Below are 20,545 nucleotides of genomic sequence, written 5' to 3' on the forward strand. Positions count from 1 at the left end.
ACAACATTGATAGATGGCCCCACCACTCCTCTGCTGTGAGGTGATCTGGGCAGGGGGTAGATGGCCTTGCCCACTCACCCCTAGCCACCTGAGGCAGTCAGGAAAGCTGACCCTAGGGTCATCAGAGTGAGGGGAACTGGGTCTGCACCTCACCTGAACATTACAGTAGGGTTGGCCCTGGTTGAGGGGTTTTTGGGTCAGCCAGTCCCTAGGGTGAGAGCAAGAGAGAGCTGGCCCCTGCCAACCTCTGCCAGAGGTGGTGTGAGTGCCTGGGTGATGCCCCCCCCCCCAGGAAGTCTGGAGAACTGGCCTTGAGGTCATGAGAGTGGGTGAGCTAGCCCTGTCCCTTGTCCACTAGAGCACCTGGGCAGGTGGGCACTGTACTTCATCTGGGCAGCACAGCCCTGGTGGAGGGGACCCAGGTGAGCTGTCTTGAGAGGACAGAGTGTGGGAGAGCTGGCCTCTTTGACCTTTCTGGGGTGAGATGGTACAGGTACTGGTGTGATGCCCTCTCCCTTCTGCCTTGCCACCTGCAGTAGTCAGGAGAGCTGATCCTAGAGTCATGAGTTGGGGAGAGCTAGCCCTGCCCCACTGGCTGTAGCACTTGGGAGAGCTGGCCCTGCACGTTGCCTGGGCAACACAGTAGAGTCGGCCCTGAAAGCAAAGATACAGGTGAGCCAGACCCCAGCAAATTAAACAATATGCTATTTAGAGATTGCAAATATTTACTTTTTAATGTACTGCTGCATTCTATTTTTCTAGTAATTTATTAGGTTTTTCTTTTTGTTTTGCTAATGACAGGTACAGTTTTCCTGTACTATCTTTATATGATTTTGATACCGATCTAATCCCTCTGAAGACAATTTATCAGCTGTAAGGAAAGTCTTAAAAGTCTGGAAGATTCACTTTTGAGACATTTATCTTATATTTTTGGTTGTGAGCCTAGCCTTTAATGGCTGAGCCATCTCGCCAGCCCAAGACGTTTATCTTAAATAAATAAGAGATTCTAATTCCGTTTGGGTTCAGGGGACCCAGGATAAGCACAGCCTTTTTACCTCCCTAACTGCTTCAATACCGTGAATCTCTTTCTCAGTTTGTAAAGCCGGGGGAGGAGAACCTACCTCATGTAGCTGTATGACAGTAAGAACTTACAGCACTCAATACCTAGTAAGTGTCGGGTCAATGGAAGGACTTATTACATTGCATGTACTCGCCGGCCTCCAAATTGCAGGACAGCATTCTTGGTGTCCTATTAGCTTCTACTTTGTTTGTTTGTTATTTCGAGACAGGGTTTCTCTGAATAGCCCTGGCTGTCCTGGAACTAACTTCGTAGACCAGTCTGGCCTCAAACTTAGAAATCCACCTGCCTCTGCCTCCCAAGTGCTGGGATCAAAGGCGTGCGCCACCACAGCCCGGCTAGCTTCTACTTTGAATCTCTTTCATTAGTGACATTCCTTAGGGCTTTCGAGGCCGAGGATATAAAAAAGCAAACAACAACGTAAGAGCTAGGAATAGGAATGGTGGTACCACTTGCCTAGCACCTGTGAGATCCTACGTTCAATTCCTTGCACCGAGCGGGGAAAAGAAAGATAAAGTCGGTGGGGAATGGAACCCATTGGAAAAGGTGAACATGTTCAACCCGCGTTGCAGCAGCACTTTTCTGGGCGTCTCGAGCCCTGGACTCGCACTCATGGAGGCGTCTGCCAAGCATCAGGCAGCGATGGAGCCAGGAAGGAGGAAAGCCACTTCTGCTGGTCGCAGGGCGGGAGAGCCGCTCGCTGTTCCCATAGCAACCAGACTGGCCAGCGTCCTCCGGGCCTCCCGGCTCGGCGCGCAGACTCCCAAGGGGACCCTTCCAGCCGTCACTTCCCGGCGGTGCGCCCAGCTCCGCCCTAACACGTTTCTGATTGGCCTCAGCAGAGGGAGGGGCGGGCTTACAACTCCACGAACTCAATTATGTTTCACCGAGCGGAAGTTGACCTCTCTCGGCCCGGAAGTGAAACAGTGCTTTGGCAATTGAGGCTTCTGTAAGTGAGTCCCGGGACGGTGTTGGAAATGCCGGGTGCCGCGGCGAAGGGCTCGGAGTTGTCCGAGAGGATCGAAGGCTTCGTGGAGACTCTGAAGCGAGGTGGCGGGCAGCGCAGCTCGGAGGACATGGCTCGGGAGACCCTGGGGCTGCTGCGCCGGCTTATCACGGACCACCACTGGAACAACGCGGGTGCGGCAACTCATCCTCGTTCTTGTTCTATTCCTGAAGCTGATATTCACTTTCACCGCGCGCCTGCCCCGTTCACTCGGTCTCTCTTGGGTTTCAGGGGACCTTATGGATTTGATCCGCAGAGAGGGCAGGAGGATGACGGCTGCGCAGCCCTCCGAGACCACCGTGGGAAATATGGTGCGGAGAGTCCTCAAGATCATCCGGGAGGAGTATGGCAGGTCAAACTCACAGCTTGGGTGGGCTCCTGGTGGGACCAAGGGGTGCTGGCTTTTGGTTGTTAAACCGTGCCACCTATCAGCTTGAAGCCTCTGTTGTGGCTGAGCTGCTCCCGTTGCCCCAGTGATCACTCTTTGGGTCTTGTTGCCTCCATAGACTGCACGGGCGCAGTGACGAGAGCGATCAGCAGGAGTCCCTGCACAAACTCTTGACATCCGGAGGCCTGAGCGAGGATTTCAGCTTCCATTTTGCCCCACTTAAGGCCAACATCATTGAGGCGATTAATGAGCTGCTGGTGGAACTGGGTAAGAGATCTGATCACTAAGTGGACAAGTTAGGTCGCAGGCAAGTGAAACAGTCCCCTAGAAATTGTGCATTGACAGGGATAGGCGAGATCACCAGTCTTCTGGTTTGAACACCCATTTGGTAGGAGTGGATGGAAAACACCAAGCTTATAGTAACTGCATCTTTCAAGACAGACCTGCTCTTTAACAGTATATTAAGCGAGAGATTTCTTTTAGGGGAAGTTATTTTATTTTATTTTATTTTATAGCAAATGAACTTGCTGGGGATGTAGCTCAGTGGAAGAGTGCCTTACTTGAGGCTCTGGGTTTCATTCCCAGTGCTGCAAAAAACAGAAAACGAGTTCCCCAAAGCCGCATTTGGAAGTTTCTTTTTCACTAAACTTCATCTTGACTTCAAAAAATGTTTACTATTAGTGGTGTGTGTATGTGTGTGTGTGTGTGTGGGTCACAGGGCAACTTTGTAGAATTTGCGCATCCCCCTTTATGTGGGTTCCAGGGATGGAGGGCAGGTTTCCAGGTTTGCCCATCAAGCACATTTACCCACTAAGCCATCATGCCCACCCCTTTGAGGTATTTATATACATACCGCCTCCATCCTCACTTGCAGATTTTTGTTACAGTCTGTTCTTCAGAGATTTAACACTGGGTACTGGGGATGGAGAGATGGACGGCTCAGCGATTAAGCTGCTCTTGTAAAGTCCCCAGGTTTAGTTCCCAGCATCTACACTGTGGCTCATAGCCACCTGTAAGTCCTGTTCCAGAGGACCCGATGTCCTCCTCTTACCTCCACAGGGACCAGGCACACATGAGGCAAACAGATATACATGCAGGCAAGACATTCATGCACTGAAAATAAGTTAGACAATTTACAAACAAACTAGGTGCCACCTGTACTCCAGACAGCCACTCTCAAGCTGCTGTGGGGTTTCTGTATTTCTTTGGTATGCCCACTGCCCATGGAGGTGTTGTGGCCACCTTTTGGATGAATAGTTCTATCAGGGGAAGATCTGTTTTTGGTTAGCACTTCAGGATTTCCCAGATTGGCTGAGGAGTGCAGGCCCAGGACCCCAGAGTGATGCTTTTAAGAGCTTGGACTGTTGCACTCTGAGCCTGCTAAGCCTGTGATGCCAGGCTGGCAGTGTCTAAGGGCAGCTTCCCCTGTGAGCCTTTGCCCTGCCTGTCTGGGGTTAGCATGCCATTTTCACGTCCCCTTGCAAACCTGTTCTTGCAGAAGGCACAATGGAGAACATTGCCGCCCAGGCTCTGGAGCACATCCACTCCAACGAGGTGATCATGACCATTGGCTACTCTAGGACAGTTGAGGCCTTCCTTAAAGAGGCGGCCCGGAAGAGGAAGTTCCACGTTATTGTTGCAGAGTGCGCTCCTTTCTGCCAGGTAAGAGGGGCGCTTGGAGTTGCTGAGAAGGGGTGAAGGGGGAATAAAGGAGGGATGAGCCTGAGCCGACTGTGAATCAATTAGCTCAGCCTGGAGTCATTAAGAAAGTAAGTCCTACCGGATGTGGCAGCCCACACTTCTAATCACAGCCCTGGGGAGGCAGAGGCAGAGGCAGAGGCAGAGGCAGAGGCAGAGGCAGAGGCAGATGGGTCTCTGTGAGTTCTAAGCCAGCCTGGTCTACATAATGAGTTCTAGGAACAGCCAGGGCTATAGAAAGACCCTGTATCAAGAAAGAGAGAGAGAGAGAGAGGGAGAGGGAGGGAGAGGGAGAGAGAGAAAAAGAAGGAAGGAAGGAGAGAGGGAAGGAAGGAAGGAAAGAAAGAAAGAAAGAAAGAAAGAAAGAAAGAAAGAAAGAAAGAGAGAAAGAGAAAGAAAGAAAGAAAAGAGGAGGAAAGCAAGAAAGGAAGAAGTCAGGCCCGCGGTCAGCACAGGCCTTTAGTCTCGCACTGGGGAGGCAGAGGCAGGTAGATCTCTGTGAGTGTGACAACTTGGTTTGGTCTACATAATGAATTCTAGGCAAGCAAGGGCTCAGTTGTGAGAACCTGCCTCTAAACAAACAGAAGACACACACACAAACCAAAACACCCCCAAACAGAATATTGGTAAGGATTTTCAAGTTGCTGTAGATACATTTAAATAGTAGTTTAAGAAAGCTGTGTAAATTACAGGTCCTAGGAAATGAAGTCTTGGTTCTTTCCAGGGTCAGTAGGGCGTAGTATCTTGGGGATGACTGGTATTTGATTTGACCTCCCTCAGTCCTTAAGTAAATAACAGGTCTCAAGAAACATAAAGAACGTTGTAAAATGACGAGGCGGAAGCTGTCTTGCCAGCTGTGCTTGCGTTGTGTAAGCAGTTGTATTTCCAGTCTTGTAGCTTCCCTGAAGTCACATTTATTAGCATCCCTATGGCTTGCCAGACTGTGGACCACAGAGAGATGGGTTATCCTGGAAACCAGATATCAGAGTCTTAGATCCAGTCCATTTGTCAGCTCTTGTCACTGTGTAATTCTGTCCTTAGCACCAGCCTTTCCCCTCCTGTTTCAGGGACATGAAATGGCCGTCAATTTGTCCAAAGAAGGTATCGAGACAACTGTCATGACTGATGCCGCCATTTTTGCTGTTATGTCGAGAGTCAACAAGGTGGGTGGCGCTGGAGTTACTGGTTCTGAAATACTCGTTTCTTTTTCTTGTCTTGTGAGGTCCATGGTGATAGAAGAAGGTTTCTAGCACCATTTGAAAGCGAGCACTTAGGCCCTATAATCTGCTAGCTGGCCGTATCCCCCTCACCCACATCACCCATCCTCTCCAGGAATAGCCTGTAAATGTGGTTAAAGCATCGAAAAGAGTGAAGTGGAACGGATTTAAGAGTGCTAGCTAGCTGTTGGGGATTTGCCGTGGTTCCCACGTATGCTCAAGGAGCGGGGCAAGGGTGCATGGGAAGTGATCAGGCTTAGGTTTCCAGGAAGTGCTGTGCATGATTTCCGGGAAAGACTGGGAAAAAAACCCAGGTGTTGCAGCTTCCCATGCCACAACTAGAACTTTCCAGTCCTGAGCACTGGAGGCTCTCTTGCCCTCTGCTGCCTGTGAGCCCTGCAGATGCTAAGATACAGGCCTGGACATCCAGCCAAGGGCCCGGTTAGGTCTCCACCCCAAGGAGCTCATGACTTTTCTCCTCCCAAAGGTGATCATTGGCACGAAGACTATCCTGGCCAACGGTTCCCTGAGGGCAGTGGCAGGAACACACACCCTGGCCCTGGCAGCGAAACACCACTCCACGCCTCTCATCGTCTGCGCCCCCATGTTTAAGCTGTCCCCTCAGGTGCGGTAGCGGCTCAAGCTGGTAACCTGCAGAGGAGGGAGCGGATGTGTAGCCTTCAGCTCCGCCCTCCAGCTTTCTCCAGCTTCTCCTTCTGATCTGTTGCTTGCTCAGTGGAGTTGATCCACCACAGGCTAAAAGGAGCCATGGATGTTTTGAGCCAGGAACAGAATCAGTAGTTCTAATCCTTCACAGATCATGTCAGAGTAACACGGGACAGAAAGGCCCTGTGTGTTCAGTTGCCAGTATTCTCCATTGCCCCAACACTTCTGGAAATGCCAAAAAGGGTGAAACTAGGATCACAGAATCCCTTTTTTTTGGGGGGGGGGGGGGGAGCCAGTGCGATGAGGGGCATTATTCTAGGGCTTGTCTTCTAGGGCTTGAATATCAGCAGTTGTTAAATGAATAGTCATTTGACAGTGACAGAAACTTTGTGGGAAAAACCTATGTCTGCATAGTCACACTACAGTTTAATTACCCATTTATTTAGGCTTTTTGTTTATTTGTTTGTTTGTTTGGTACAGGGTTTATCTGTGTAGTCCTGGCTGTCCTGGAACTCTCTTTGTAGACCAGGCTGATCTCGAACTTACAGAGATCCATCTGCTTCTGCCTCCTGCGTGCTGGGGTTAAAGATATGTGCCACTACCACCTGGCTATTTAGATGTTTTAAAGTATATTTTATTTTGTATGCACTATGTGCATGCCCTAGTGCCCACGGAGGTCAGAAGAGGGCCTTGCGTTCTATGTGTTATAGATAGATGGTCACGTGGATGTTATAGATAGATGGTCACGTGGATGCTAGGACGCGAACCCAGGCACTCTGCAAGAACAATCAGTGCTCTTCACCATTGTGCATCTCTCCAGCCCCTAACTAACCTTTATCAGAGGATATTGAGTTAGTGAGTTAGTTTCACTCTTTAACTCCTGAGAACAATGTTGCTTCAGGCAGTTGTAACATTCATTTCTATCCACACAGCAACAGCAAGGCATTCAACAAAATTGCTGAAGCCCTTTAAAAAAATTTTTTTCTTTTGTCTAGTTCCCCAGTGAAGAAGATTCCTTTCACAAGTTTGTGGCTCCTGAAGAAGTCCTTCCTTTCACAGAAGGTGTGTATGTGTGTGTGTGTGTGTGTGTGCCCTTGATTTCCTGTGTGGCTGTAAGGAGTCGGTTGGTGACTTGGCTGCTCAAAGCAGCAAGCTCTGAAACACTTGTACTTGGAAGCTCACCTGTAGCCCAGATGCCCCGTGCTTGGGGAGGGACGGGAAGGAGCTGTGCTTCTCTGGCCTCATCTGAAGGCAGAAGCTCAGTTCCATGAGCCCACGGCCTGGAGCAGTCCAGCTGGATGCACACACCTCGTAAGAACAGAACACTGTGTCTGTTGTCCTGATTCTTCTTAGAAGTTGACTAACTTATCCTTTTATTTAAATAGTTTTGAAGCCAGGTGTGGTGGCTCTCATAATCCCAGCACTTAGTGGGGAGCTGAGGTCATCACAATTCAAGGCCATCCTAGTCCATCTACATAGGGAATTCCAGGCCAAGCAGAGCTACATGATGAGAGACACTGTCTTAGAAAACTAAAGGGAAGGAGAAATGCCTGTTCTGCCTCACTGCATGTGGTGCGGGGAATAAAGTAGAGAGGCAATAATGCCCTCTTTCCACAGACATACGCTGTAGACAGCAGGCAGGAAAGTGTGGGGTCCCGGGTGTGTTAGGAAGAAAGGGAGGTGGTGACGGGACTTACCTAAGACTTGTGATAGGTCCTGATCGGACAGCATCGCTGGAGTCCTAAGTGAGTGGGCTCTGTGTGAGGATTTGGGAAAGTTTTCCAGGGACTGCAGGGCATGAAATGTGTGTGGTATGCCAGCTGGGGAAAGCCGGTCACGTGGCTGGGCTGTTCCGAGCACGGGGAGAGTGGGTCACAGTAGACCTAGTGTGCTTGCTGGAGGAGTGGGTGCACTTCTAAGATTGCAATCTTGAATTGGAATATAAAAAGCCAAACTTTTTTTTTTTTTTAAACTATGTATGGCTGTTAAACCTGCATGTCTGTCTGTGTACCACATGCAAGGCTGGTTTCTTCAGAACTTGAAAGGGGCATTGGATCCGTTGGATCTAGAGTTACAGCTGGTTGTGAGCTGCTATGTGGTGGTAGAAATCAAAACCAGGTCCTCTGGAAGAGCGGCTAGTTAGTACCTTGGCCAGTGAGTCACTGCTCCAGTCCCAGGTTTGAATTTTATGTGCTATGAAAAGACATGAGAGAGGTTGGTTTAACTGGTATAGTTTGTTCTAGTTTGAGGCAGTGTCTCTGGCTGTCTTCTCACTGGCCGTCTACCTGACTCAGCCACTGGAAAGCGTTAGCGTGAGAATCACAAGTTGAAGCCACATCTCCCGGTTTGAACTCTGCCACAACTGTCTAGCATTATTGAACTCACACTCTGTGACGATAGAGCTGGATCCTCAGTTTACCCCTAGCATGTGATTGTCTTGCAGGAGACATTCTGGAGAAGGTCAGCGTCCACTGTCCTGTGTTTGACTACGTGCCCCCCGACCTCATTACCCTCTTTATCTCCAACATTGGCGGGAACGCACCATCCTACATCTACCGCCTGATGAGCGAGCTCTATCATCCTGATGACCACGTCCTCTGACACGGCCTGCCCTATGCGGACCCAGAGTGGAGTGGAGACACAGCATTGCTGCTACAGTGGGGAGGGGAGGCCAGCCTGAGCCCTCAGTGTCTCCTGCCTTCCTGCTCATCTCCAGTGATGAGTGCGTCCAGGACTGCTCCTGCCTTCCAGGCTTAGCTGAGCAGCAGGGCTCGCTTACCTGGGGATTTTGGAGCCACTCAGGCTGTGTTTGCTTCAGGAACTTCAACCTTCTAGCTCAGTAGTGTGCTAGACATGCCATGACTACTTTGCTGGGTTGGTGTTTGCTCAGAAATGCCTTCCAGACCTTTTGCCAATAAAAGCTACTGGAAACTCCTCAAGTTCGTTTATTGTTCTGAGCTCTGAATGGACTGAAGCGTCAGAGTGGCCCCTTCTCTGTCTGCATAGAGGCTGTGGTCAGAGAGGGAAGCCTAAAACAAGTACAAATAAAAGCAGTTTCTCCGTACAACTAACTGGAAAGGGCCCCAAACATCTTTTTGGTATCTACAGTAATGGCTTTAAAACTTGAGCCTCAGGCTGGAAAGATGGCTCAGTGGTTAGAAACACTGACTGCTTTTCTAGAGGTCCTGAGTTCAAATCCTAGCAACCACATGGTGACTCACATCCATCTGTAATGGGATCTGATGCCCTTTTGTGGTGTGTCTGAAGACAGCTACAGTGTACTCACATACATGAAATAACTCTTTAAAAAGAAAATAAAAAGATGAGCCTCATGGAGCTTAAAATACACCACCTTGGGGTCTACTTCTAGACTGCCACATCAGATTTCGGGAAGAAGGGAATCACTTAAAGCTTCCTTTTCTGACGAGGCTGAGGACTGATTAGTCGGACAGGCAGCTAGGAGCCTGCACTTGCAGGATTACTTGAAGGAATCCAGGGACACAGTAAACTATCAGGGTAGCTCCATCACAGCCTGTGTTTGGCAACAGCAAGAAGGTAAAGTAAATATGGAATTTACGCAGCAACGCTGCGCAGGCTGCAGGTGAAGTTCCTCCTGCAGCAGCTGCAGCAGCTGGACAGCAGTTGAAAGCATCTTGGTTGGTTTTCCCAGCCTTGAATTTGCATTAGTTCTCAATATTAAAAAAGCTACAGGGGCACTTTCCAAATTCGGGCTTCTGACCCACATTCCCAAATGACAGGTGTGCAGCTTCTCAAGTGACTGCTGGTGGCCCAGCAGCAAGCACGGCGGCCTTCCGAATGGTTGTAGTTAGCTACAGCTGGCTAACGTAATTCCATTCGGTTGGGAGTGACAGGCCACCTGTCAAAGGCATGCTCGCATTACCAGTTAGAGTGGGGGAGGTATTTGTAAGCAAGTCCATATTCTGTTCCATGAGTCAGGGTGGCTGGTGCTGAGAGAACTCACAAGCAGTATGTAATGTGACCCTCACTCCACTCAAGCATCACCCATGAATGCAGAGTTAAAAGTTGAAAGAACAGCAGTGGTAGCAAGCTATAGACCCCAGTTGTCCGCGTAGTGCTTTCCAATGGAGTTTTGACAAAGTGCCTTGGGATAAATCCTGTGTGTTAGGACCCACTGCTCAAACTGACTTCCCCATGAGATCTCCATCTCTTGTGGCAGAGTCTGGATGAAGAGAAGGAGCTTAGGAATCCTCACATTTAACCCCTAAGGCACTGAGTGATTTGGAGGGGTAGTTTGATAGCCACATTTCAGTAAACTGGTTGAAAGTAAGTTGTAAGAGAAAGGCATTGAGGCGGATAGCAACTTGAGAGGTCTCTGTGCTTTGCTGGGGGATGGTCATAGATCACAGAGGGTTGACCTGAAGGATCTAAGAGCCTGCCTGACTCACTCAGACTTCTAATTATTTCCTGCCTAGAAGATGCTGTGCTTTCTCAGGAAGTGGTGCGTGTCTGCCAATTATGAGCCATTGTCTCTGCAAACAGCAACTCTATCAGCAACTCACTTGGGTACAATTGTGTGGTTTGGATTAAGCACAGCAGCAAGTCGGGGCCTCGAAATTTGTTTCTGGCTTGCCACGACACTTTTTGTGCATCCCAGTCTCTGTCTAAAATTAGCACCAGTGTCTTTCCAGGCACAACTGAGACAGATGAGCGTGAGACAGAAGCTGTCTTCGAGCCCAGAAGAGAAGGGCAGGATGCCGCTGTGGACTCTACAACTTAAGTCACTTAAGCCAACCTACCCCTTCTCCTCCTTTTCCTGTTCAAGGATTGGCTACGGCCAGGAAGAGAAGCGGCACTCACCGACAGGGTCATGACCAAAGACTTGCAACCCCCAGCCTCGCCAGGCCTACCTCACAATACTGTCCTGCAGGCAGGACCCAGGAAAAAAAAAAAAACTTTATGCTTGGATAGAATTATAGAAACAAGAGCCATGGCTGCAGATGTCTTCCCGAACACACCAAATAACCCGCCAGATAACGAATGCAGTTTGTAAAGACATTTGTTCCCACGGTCTCATCTTCCAAGTTGGGCAGAGGGCAGGAAAGGCATAATTCTTGGAACTTGAATAAGGAACAGAAACTCCTAATTTAGCTTCAGAAGTCTGAAAACATACTCTCACCAAAAAAAAAAAAAAAAAAATGCAAGTGTGATGTAAAGTGATCCTCAGAGAAATGCTGGTACTCAGACTGGGTTTCACAAATATGCTTCAAAACCATTTTTAAAACCCGAAAACTTGCATTAGTCTTTGAATAACAAAAGCTGCCTGGCACTGGCTGTACTACTGAACTCTATAGCAATGTTAATCTTTCATATGTACAACTTGGTCCATCAGGCCCACTCAGCCATGAATACTAACATGTAGTGACAAAATTCAAAAGGCTCTATACTGTCTACTTGACCTCTCAGAAACTCCTCATGTTAGGGTGGGTTCAGTGACTCAGCTGGAAAAGCGAACTCACTGCCAATCCTGGTATAAAGGATAAAGGATGGATAAAATGGACTTCTACAAGTTGGTCTCTACCTTCTACATGTGTGTGCATGTACACACACATACACAGTTTACAAAAAAATTAAAAATAATAAATTCTGCATCAGTAGATATGCACCTAAGTTACCCTGAAAGAAGTCTTTTGAAATGGGGTTTGCAAGTTTGCAAGTCCTTTGTATCTGGTCCTTCTCTGTACACCATTGTGTGCAGAACTGGGACCAGAACTCAAGGCTTTGTATATGGGAGGCAAGCGTTCTGCCACCGAGCTCCATCACCAAGCAGCTGCGCCAGGACACTACGTAGTTATTAATAAAGAACTCCCATCTCTGTGTCACTCACAACAAAGGTGCCACAGATTGGATGTTTCCAGTAATTGCTGTGCCAGGGAGACTCCTGATTGGTTTCCTCCCCTACGCATGCTGACTGCATTTAGAATCAAGTCTGCCTGGAAAAGAAGCTAGCTTGTGGTGAATTAAGTGAAAACCTGACCAGATCCCTAAAATTCACAATCTGTAGAAGTCCAGCTGAGTCACTGAACCCACCCTAACATGAGGAGTTTCTGAGAGGTCAAGTAGACGGTATAGAGCCTTTTGAATTTTGTCACTACATGTTAGTATTCACGGCTGAGTGGGCCTGATGGACCAAGTTGTACATATGAAAGATTAGCATTGCTTGTAAGGAGCAAGGACACAAAGCTGGTTAAGAGAAGGAAGCAGGGTACAGCGCTCACCCTGGCTAATCCCAATTAGGCAGCCGAGGCAGGAAGATTCCAACTTTGAGGCAGTCTGGGCCACTTACAGAGTGAAACTTTGTCTCAAAACTGCAAACCAGGCTAGGTGTGGTGATCCATGCCTTTAATCTGGAAGCAGAGACAGCAGGATCTCTGTGAGTTGGAGGCCAGCCTGGTCTACAGTGAGCTCTGAGGCAGCCAGGACTGCCCAGAGAGAGACCTTGTTATCAAACAACCTAACAAAAATGCCAACCAGGGGCTGGAGAGATAGCTCAGTACTTAGGCTCTTGCAGAGGACCTGGGTTGGATTCTCAGCACCACACACGGTGGTTCACAGCTGTCTGTAACTCCAGTCCCAGGGGATCTCGTGCCTCCTTTTGTCCTCTGTGGTCACTGACCTGAGGGCACTAGACATACACCTGGTGCACAGACACATACAAGCAAAATACCCATACACATAAAATAACATGATAAATCTAAACGAGTTTTTAAAATGCAAGCCAAATCAAAGGATAAATAGCAGTAGCTGGCTCCACACTGCCTCTGAGTCACTAGCCGCCACTCTTTGCTTTTGAAATAAGCACTAGTGAGTTTTAAGTGTAACCTCGAGAGAGGCTGGCCGAACTCGGATTGCTGCTGGATCTAGCTTTCTGCTCAGCATTCAACTGGTAAGGTAAGCCACTCCCAGTTTTAGTCAGGATGTCTTTATCAGAGGTGATGGAAGAGGCAGAGGAAGAGGAGGAGGAGGAAACATCAAGGAATGGGCATAGGGAGAAGTGCTCTGAGGGTTTGAGACAGGTTGGGGCCACACAATGACCTTTGACTGTACCTTCTGAGGCAATGGGCACAACCCACTTTCTTAAAGACAGGCCAGCGAACAGAGGAAGAGTAAGGATACAGCGTTTATCTGGTGCAGAATAGCTACAATTTCAGTCTCTCTAGACTTCCTTCTTTCCCTCTCATCCTGGCCCCACCTTTTAGCTGTCTCACAGTCTGTGAGTGGCAAAGTACAGTGGCAGACACACTGTCCAGTTCTCTCTGTAAGCCTAATAATGTGTGTTTTGTTGTGGTTTATGACCGATTCTTTGTAAATCTTGATCCTCCTGCCTCAGCCTGCCACATACTGGGATTACAGGTGTGTAGCACCATTCTCTTAAAGAATTACGTTTGTTATGTGTATGTTTGTGTGACATGTGTGTGAAGGCATCTTTGTACCCTGCTGAATGCACAGAGGTCAGAGTGTTTTTTTAACGAAACTGGCCTTTTTTCTCCCCAGCCCCACTCCTGGGCTTTAATGGGATGCAGGACCAGCACTCTGGGTTTCATGTCAGAATGGCTCTTCTCCAGATGAGCATGCCAGGCTCCCACTTGAGGCTTGGCCGCCAGGGCTTCTGGGAACTGCTGAACCGCATCTGCTCCCACCTGATGCGGCCCCTCAGGCCCAGACTCTAACATTTTGGTCCTGCTCTGCCTTGCTTTTCTGTCTGTGCAGCCCCTATCCCGGATGGCGCGAAGCTCTCCCTTCTCCTGTCACCAGCTCCCTGGCAGTCGTGGTGGAGCTGGTCCCCTCCCCCACATTTCGCTTACTCTTTGCCTTGGCCCTGGCTTTTCTGGTGCTAGTTCCTGTTACTAAACAGAGCATTTTTGTTTCTGGGTGCAGGGGGCAAGGAGTTTAAATGTTTTATTTTATGTGCATGAATGTTTTGCCTGCATATATGTCTATGCACCATGTGTGTGCCTGGTACCCTAGAAGGTCAAGATGAGGGTCTGATACTCCGGAGCTGGACTTAGAGATGGCTGTGAGCCATCAGGTGGGTGTTGCTCATCAACCCCAGGGCTTTGGCAAGAATATGTGCTCTTCCATTCTGAGCAATCTCTCTAGGTGCTCCCACCCACAGTCTTAAACCTCACAGTAGTGCTGCTCTCTCCTCTCAGCCCAGTGACAGAGTGCCAGCTGAAATTCAGTGATCCACATTCTGTCCTCAGTTTCCTTACCCCTCTCCCTGGTTAAAGCTAAGCCTCCTGAAGTCAGAGGCACCCAGATGCATCTTTGTTTCTCAATATATTTTGATGAACATTGCCAAAATGGAACTCTCAAGAATGGTGACATTTCACATCTCATAACTTTTACTTTGAAGTTCCCAACACCTTTACCACCAAAATTTCATAGAGTTGAACCACTCAGTTGACAAACTAATAAATTCCATAAACCAAAATTATTTTAATCTAATAAAATCAGACACGGAACTAGAGAGATGGCTCAGTAGTTAAGTGCTTACTGTTCTTGCAGAGGACCCAGGTTCTGTCCCCAGCACTCACATGGTGGCTCATAGTGACCTTTGACTTCAGTTCCATTGCATGCTATGCCTTCTTGTGGCCTCTGTGGGCACCTACACATAGGTGGTACACATATGCTCACACATATATACACAAAAATAATAAATCTTTAAAAATATATTACATGGGTGGGTGAGGCAGTGCTGGGTGGCCTGGTTTCCAAGGACACCTGCACAGCCTAGGTCACCCTGCAGTCAATGGCCCAGTGGCCAAAGATGGAGTCCTGGATGATCTCCTGAGCCAAGGTGCTGGTGTTTGGAATCCTCTATCTGGAATTTATTTATTTAAAGGTATGTATTATATATATTAGAGGTGTATATTTATATAGAGGTGTGAAGATAAAAAATGTCAAGGGATATTGACAACCAGGAGCCAGAATATCCATTTCAAAATGAGCAACCCAGAGGGGCGTGAGGACGACACCCAGAGGCCCACCTGCCACCTGGTCACAGCGGGAGCCTCTATGATGTGCCAGTATGTGGTAGAGAGATGAGAGAAAAAGAGAAGCGGGTGGTTTGAGTACTCCAAGTCCAGAGAGGTGGGACTAGAGACAAGTGGGTGGAGAGGGACAGCTTGTTGTGAATACCCTGCCACCTGAAGCCATGAAGTACCATGGGCTAAGGCTGCGACCGAGGGCCATATCTGGGCCTGCGGCCATGGAGCAACAGGGAACTGTGCTGATTGTCCATGGCTCACATTACCACTATAGGCCAAGTGGATGTCCCTGGTCTGGGCAGATAGACCACGGGATCTGGGCCAAGCTGGGAACCATGTTGGTGTCTAAGGGCTATGCAGAGCTGGCCCCACCCCACACTGGCTGAGGTACTTAGAGAGCTGGCCCTGTACCTCACCTGGTAGCAGGGATGAGCCAAGCAAGCCCAAGGGTGTGAGCATGGGAGAGCTGGCCCCTCGACTCATCTGAGGCATAGGTGGTGTGGGCCAGGGAGAGATGCCCTCCCAAAAGCCTGGACAGTAGAAAAAGAGTATCTACTCCCACAGGTCATTCTCTGGCTTCCACAGACAGAGACACGCACATAAACAAATGTTTAAAAAATTACGAGCATATATTAGAAAATTAAGTGGTGTGTCTTTGTTCTTATGGTCCTTGAGTTAAAAAAGGACAATATAAAACCCTAATAGGCAATAAAAGTAATCTACTAGATATTTTTGGCTAATAAGTTGTTTTTATGCTGTGAATGCAAATGAGCTTATAAATTATTAAAAGAAGATAATTATCTCCTAGCTTCTCAGGCCGGCCAGGAAGACATAATTCACAGAAAACATTTTCTGATTCTCTGCTCCTCTTGGGAAAACAGGAGTTGGCAGTAACACAGAAGCAACCCTGCTGAAAGCCGCCCGACACTCGGTTAACAAGTGCTATCACTCATTTGAAATCCTGAGAACTGGGCTGACATAAAAGGATTTTTTTCAAATTCTTGGTAGGGCAAGCATGGCGGTGATTCATGGTGAGTCACCATGCATGCCTTGAGAAGTGAAGGCTGGAGTTCAACGGGCATCCTCAGTATTGTCTGAGTTACTGGATAGCCTGGGCTACAGGAGACTCTGTTCCCCCCCCCCCCTTCTCTTCCTCACTGATCTGGGACAGTGCTGCAGAGGCCCTGGGCCACATCTCCCCACTGAACATAGACAAGATGCTCCGAGAGCATGAAGCACTCATTTGTACAGCTCTGGGACAAAGGCCTGCCTTAGACAGCAGGGCCCATTCTTCAGGGCTCCAGTGATGAAGCCATCAGTACCAGCAGGAACATGAGTGCTGGTTCCCCTCCACCTGCCCTGGGGCCCAGGCTCACACAGGCATTACTTCCATCCCTCCGATACCCTCCAAGACCGCTGCCAAACACACTGTTCCCCGTGAGTACGCATTTCTTTTCTTCACTAAAAAAATAGAGAATTCTTTCACTGATGGTGAGGCCACCGTGAGCAGGATGTCAGGAGAGCTGCTGTGGGCACCCCTCCCTCCCAGCGCCTGGTTAATTACGCAGCAGAGGGAAACCTTGCAGTAAGAATTACCAGCCGGCTTGTTTGCACCCAGACTTCCCCACGGTCCTTCAGTCGTCTGAGCCGTATTAACCATAAGTCATTGGAGAAGCAGGGAGAATACAAATTAAAGGAGGCGTAACAAGCATCTTCGGAACCATCAGTCCCGGTCCCAAGTGACATCCTAAGGCCACAGGCATAATGTAATAAAGCCAGCATTCGGTGAGGAAAGGACCCACACCACCCTCATCTCCTGCAAAACCAGTGTGGAGCGTACTTGATTAGGATGAAATAAATGATGCATTCTGATATAATAATTTCACAGAAGCATTTTATAAAGTACAAATTCATTTTCAAAAACAAACCCATTATTTTTTAGTGTTTTATTAGTTCAGAATAGAAACATTCACCTCTGGTTTTAAAAACCAGTAAGACTATCAAAAAAACCAGGGACAGGGTTGTAATTTTTCTTGCCAGGCAGTGGTGGCGCGCACCGTTAATCCCAGCACTCGGAGGCAGCAAAGGGGGATCTCTGAGTTCCAGTTCCAGGACAGCCAGGTTACCAAGAGAATTAAAAAAATTCTTTTCAAACTTTCTCTATTCTGTCTTTGTGTCTCTCTTTGTCTATAGTTTACTTATTTATTTTGAGTCAAGGTCTTGCTATATATCCAGCCTAGGCAAATGGTGCCCTGTCACGGACTTGTCTCAGCCTCCCAGGTACTAGGATTACAGGTATATGTCACTACACCCAGCTATAAATAACTTTTAATCCCTAATATAATTTAGTCTCTCTGGAAGACATCAGGAAGTTTTGTTGTTGTTGTTGTTGTTTTGGTTTTTTTGAGACAGGGTTTCTCTTTGTAGCCCTGTGGCTGTCCTGGAACTCACTTTGCAGACCAGGCTGGCCTTGAAATCAGAAATCCACCTGCCTCTGCCTCCCAAGTACTGGGACTAAAGGTGTGAGCCACCGCTGCCTGGCGGGAAATATTTTTATAATGAGCAGAGAAACACCGTAAGTCTGTAAAGCACAATGTGAAGAAGCAGAGGTATGAAGTGAAGGAGACAAATGCAAAAGAGAAATGGATGGGGAGGGGCAGAGCCAGGGGCTCAGAGAAGAGCAGACCAGCGCTTAGGGCTTAGCATCCTCACGTAATATAAACTGAGAGGCTGGGGAAAACTGCTAAAAACAATAGCTGCGCCCCTCAAACATAAGCCAACTCACCAATTACAAAATCATTACATTTTATCACTAAATCAACTTACAAAAGATAGGTATTATATGTCAAGCTCCTGTGTGCATGGATGCAAAGAAATAAACTACCCTTAGGCTTGAGTGCACGTGCCTGCTCCATCTGCTCAGGGGGACTGATGTGCCAGCCCGCTCAGGGCCGCCGACCTGCCCACAGCTGCACTGCTCCTGCTCGGGATGCACGGCACTCCCTTGTCTCCTTACACTCCAGAATCCTCTCCTCATGGAGGCTCACAAGGACGTATAGGCTGCTGCAGGTTCTGCTCTGTTTTTCCAAAGAGATGCCAGGCACGAACCATTTTGCGAAGTTTAGCAAGGTTGGGTTTAACCTATGAGAAGAAAGAGAATAACTATAGATACCAATTATTTTTTTTAAGTATTTCAAAGAATGGCTCTCCAAATGTGTTTAAATTTCTCCTTCCTGGACTCAGAAAAAGATGACAGCATCCCTCAGAATTAAACTGAAAGTCTAAATCCTTACCTCCTCAGTGATGGGGACAGGGATTTTTCAAAGAGGTGGGTTTTTGTGGAGGGGTAGTGGGACTGCTTAGCCTGCATGCATGTATGTACGTATGCATGTATGCATGTATGTATGTATGTACATGCCTTATGCCTGCAGAATTCAGAAGAAGGCAGCAGGTCTCTTGAAAGTGGAGTTGCTGACAGCTGTGAGTGTCATGTGGAGCTGCAAATTAAACCTGGATTCTCTGGAAGAGCAGCCGGTGCTCTTAACCACTGAGCCATTTTTTCCAATCCCTTAAAAGAATTTTAGTGGAGTAAGATTAACTGGATAAGTCAGGGAACAAACAGTATATGAAATCTCCATGCAAGGAAAGACTTTACAGCCATTAGCAAGAAAGAGAAGCAAAAGAAAGGATTCTGGAAAGTAGCAACACAGTACCCTATGCACGGCCATTTCTGTTTCATTTCAGATGTGAACAGAGGCTGCAGAGATGGCTCAGAGGTTAAGAATACAAACTGCTCTTCCAGAGCACCTGGGTGTAATTACCAACACCCATATGGCGGTTCGCAAGCATCTGTAACTCCAGAGTGGATCTAACACCCTCTTCTAGTCTCCACAGGCACTGTGTACACACATGGTGCTCAAACATACATGAAGAAAGAACACCCTTACACATAAAAGAAAAGAAGAGCAGATTATAACAAGAACAGAAAGTGTTCTCAGTGTAAGGACTCCGTGCAGACCCTGCGTCAGCCACATCACTGTTCACGCGCTGCTTGGGCACAGATCAGAGCCACGGCCCAGGAGATCTCCAAAGGCTGCTTCCTTCCGTGGCTGACGAGAAAGCAGGGAGATCCTCTGAGATAGCCAGCTCCAGCTGAGGGCACACACTCGCAAGGGACCAGATGCCGGCTATGTTCTCACAGCTGTGGGCTCGAGACATTTCTACCTTCAGGACTCATGAAACTTGGAGCTGGCAGGCAACTGATGTGCAGGATACATGATATTCAGGATACATGTACACATGGGAAGCTGAAACCAGGAGGCCATCATGGAGATAAGCTGACCCTTTAGTCTAAGCTCCATTTCAAATGTGAACTGAAAGACCAAGTGGATGGCCTTAAATAAAACTTCCAGTGCATGCTTTTCAAAACTCTCCTGTTTGGAGAGGATAAAGATGGACTACAATAGATAGCAGAAGCTGAAGAAAAGAAAAGATAAACTTCACTTCTTCCTGATTCTATAGGTCTATGCTGGTTGTTGTTGTTGTTGTTGTTTTTTGTCGACTTTATATAAGCTATAGCCACTGTGGAAAAGAGGGGAACTTCATTTAAGAAAATGCCTACGTCAGCTTGGCTGTAGGCAAGTCTATAGGGCATTTTCTTGATTAGTAATTGGTGTGGGAGGGTCCAGCCCATTGTGGGTGGTGCCACTCCTGGGCAGATGGTCCTGGGTACTGTAAGAGCCAGGCTGAGTGAACCTGTAGCCAGCACCTCTCATGGGTCTCTGCTTCCGTTCCTGCAGTATAATTGTGATGCATGAGCCAAATTGGCCCCCCTCCCCCCTCCACACACACCCTCGGCCTCCAAGTGTGTTTTGGTTGGTTTTATCACAGCAACAGGAAGTAAACTAGAACAAGGTAGAACTGTACCTGTTTTTCCTGCTCCAAGTGGTCCAGGTCAGCTAAGGGCAGCATTGAGGGTCTCCCATGAGCACACTGAAATGGCAGCTGGGACAAGGACAGAGCTTCGATGAGGCGGCAGCTCTCTTCTAGGCTCAGACGATCATTAAACTTAATAGCCCCTAATGAAAGAGACACCAAAAAGTTACAGTGCACAGTGAAGATCGGTGTCAACCCGGCCACAGTCATGGATTTCTTAGACTCCTTGAGTCTGGCCTTTATACTGCTGTGACTGGCACCTGGGGTTATGGGACAGCCTCAGTCTTCAGGACTGCCCTTCTCTCTCAGCTTCCTAACATGGTTTGTCCCTGTGTTCTAGAGGGGAGGGGCACTCTTTAACCCACTAGGATCTTGTTTTGGGGGCTTTCTCAAAGACATAGGGCAGTATTTGCCTACTTAGGAGTGTGTGAAGTTTTAAGTAGTTTCCTTCTGTCCATGAAGGTTCAAAAGCAAACTGTTTTCTTTCTTTTCTTTTCTTTTCTTTTCTTTTCTTTTCTTTTCTTTTCC

The 20,545-nt window shown here is 48.0% G+C and overlaps 2 protein-coding genes across 6 annotated transcripts in view; one reads left to right on the forward strand and one right to left on the reverse strand.

Annotated features, from left to right (window-relative positions):
• The first annotated feature begins 1,974 nt into the window (after positions 1-1,974).
• Eif2b2 (eukaryotic translation initiation factor 2B, subunit 2 beta) lies at positions 1,975-9,122 on the forward strand. The gene is made up of 8 exons (NM_145445.4): positions 1,975-2,218; positions 2,316-2,436; positions 2,591-2,739; positions 3,971-4,134; positions 5,238-5,333; positions 5,875-6,012; positions 7,049-7,115; positions 8,497-9,122. The coding sequence occupies exons 1-8, from the start codon at positions 2,056-2,058 to the stop codon at positions 8,652-8,654; spliced, it is 1,056 nt and encodes a 351-aa protein (NP_663420.1). The 5' UTR covers positions 1,975-2,055; the 3' UTR covers positions 8,655-9,122.
• Positions 9,123-16,959: 7,837 nt separating this feature from the next.
• Positions 16,960-20,545, reverse strand: part of Mlh3 (mutL homolog 3) — a 36,182-nt gene continuing 32,596 nt past the window's right edge. For 3 of the 5 annotated variants that reach the window (XM_006515703.4, NM_175337.2, NM_001304475.1), the window contains 2 exons: positions 20,009-20,160; positions 16,960-18,223 (listed from right to left, as the gene is read on the reverse strand). In XM_006515703.4, coding sequence (XP_006515766.1) covers positions 18,116-18,223; positions 20,009-20,160 — 260 coding nt within the window. In that variant the 3' untranslated portion in view covers positions 16,960-18,115. The remainder of the gene's footprint in view (positions 18,224-20,008; positions 20,161-20,545) is intronic. The other 2 variants (XM_006515704.4, XM_006515706.4) reach the window with 1 other exon arrangement.

This window comes from Mus musculus, chromosome 12 (assembly GCF_000001635.26).
Source record: "Mus musculus strain C57BL/6J chromosome 12, GRCm38.p6 C57BL/6J".
Taxonomy (NCBI): Eukaryota; Metazoa; Chordata; class Mammalia; order Rodentia; family Muridae; genus Mus; species Mus musculus.

Coding starts and splice junctions, on each gene's coding strand:
- Eif2b2 (NM_145445.4), top strand. CDS start 2,056: ATGCCGGGTGCCGCGGCGAAGGGCTCGGAGTTGTCCGAGAGGATCGAA. Junction 2,740..3,970: donor TGAGCTGCTGGTGGAACTGG/GTAAGAGATCTG, acceptor CTGTTCTTGCAG/AAGGCACAATGGAGAACATT. Junction 5,334..5,874: donor TTATGTCGAGAGTCAACAAG/GTGGGTGGCGCT, acceptor CTCCTCCCAAAG/GTGATCATTGGCACGAAGAC.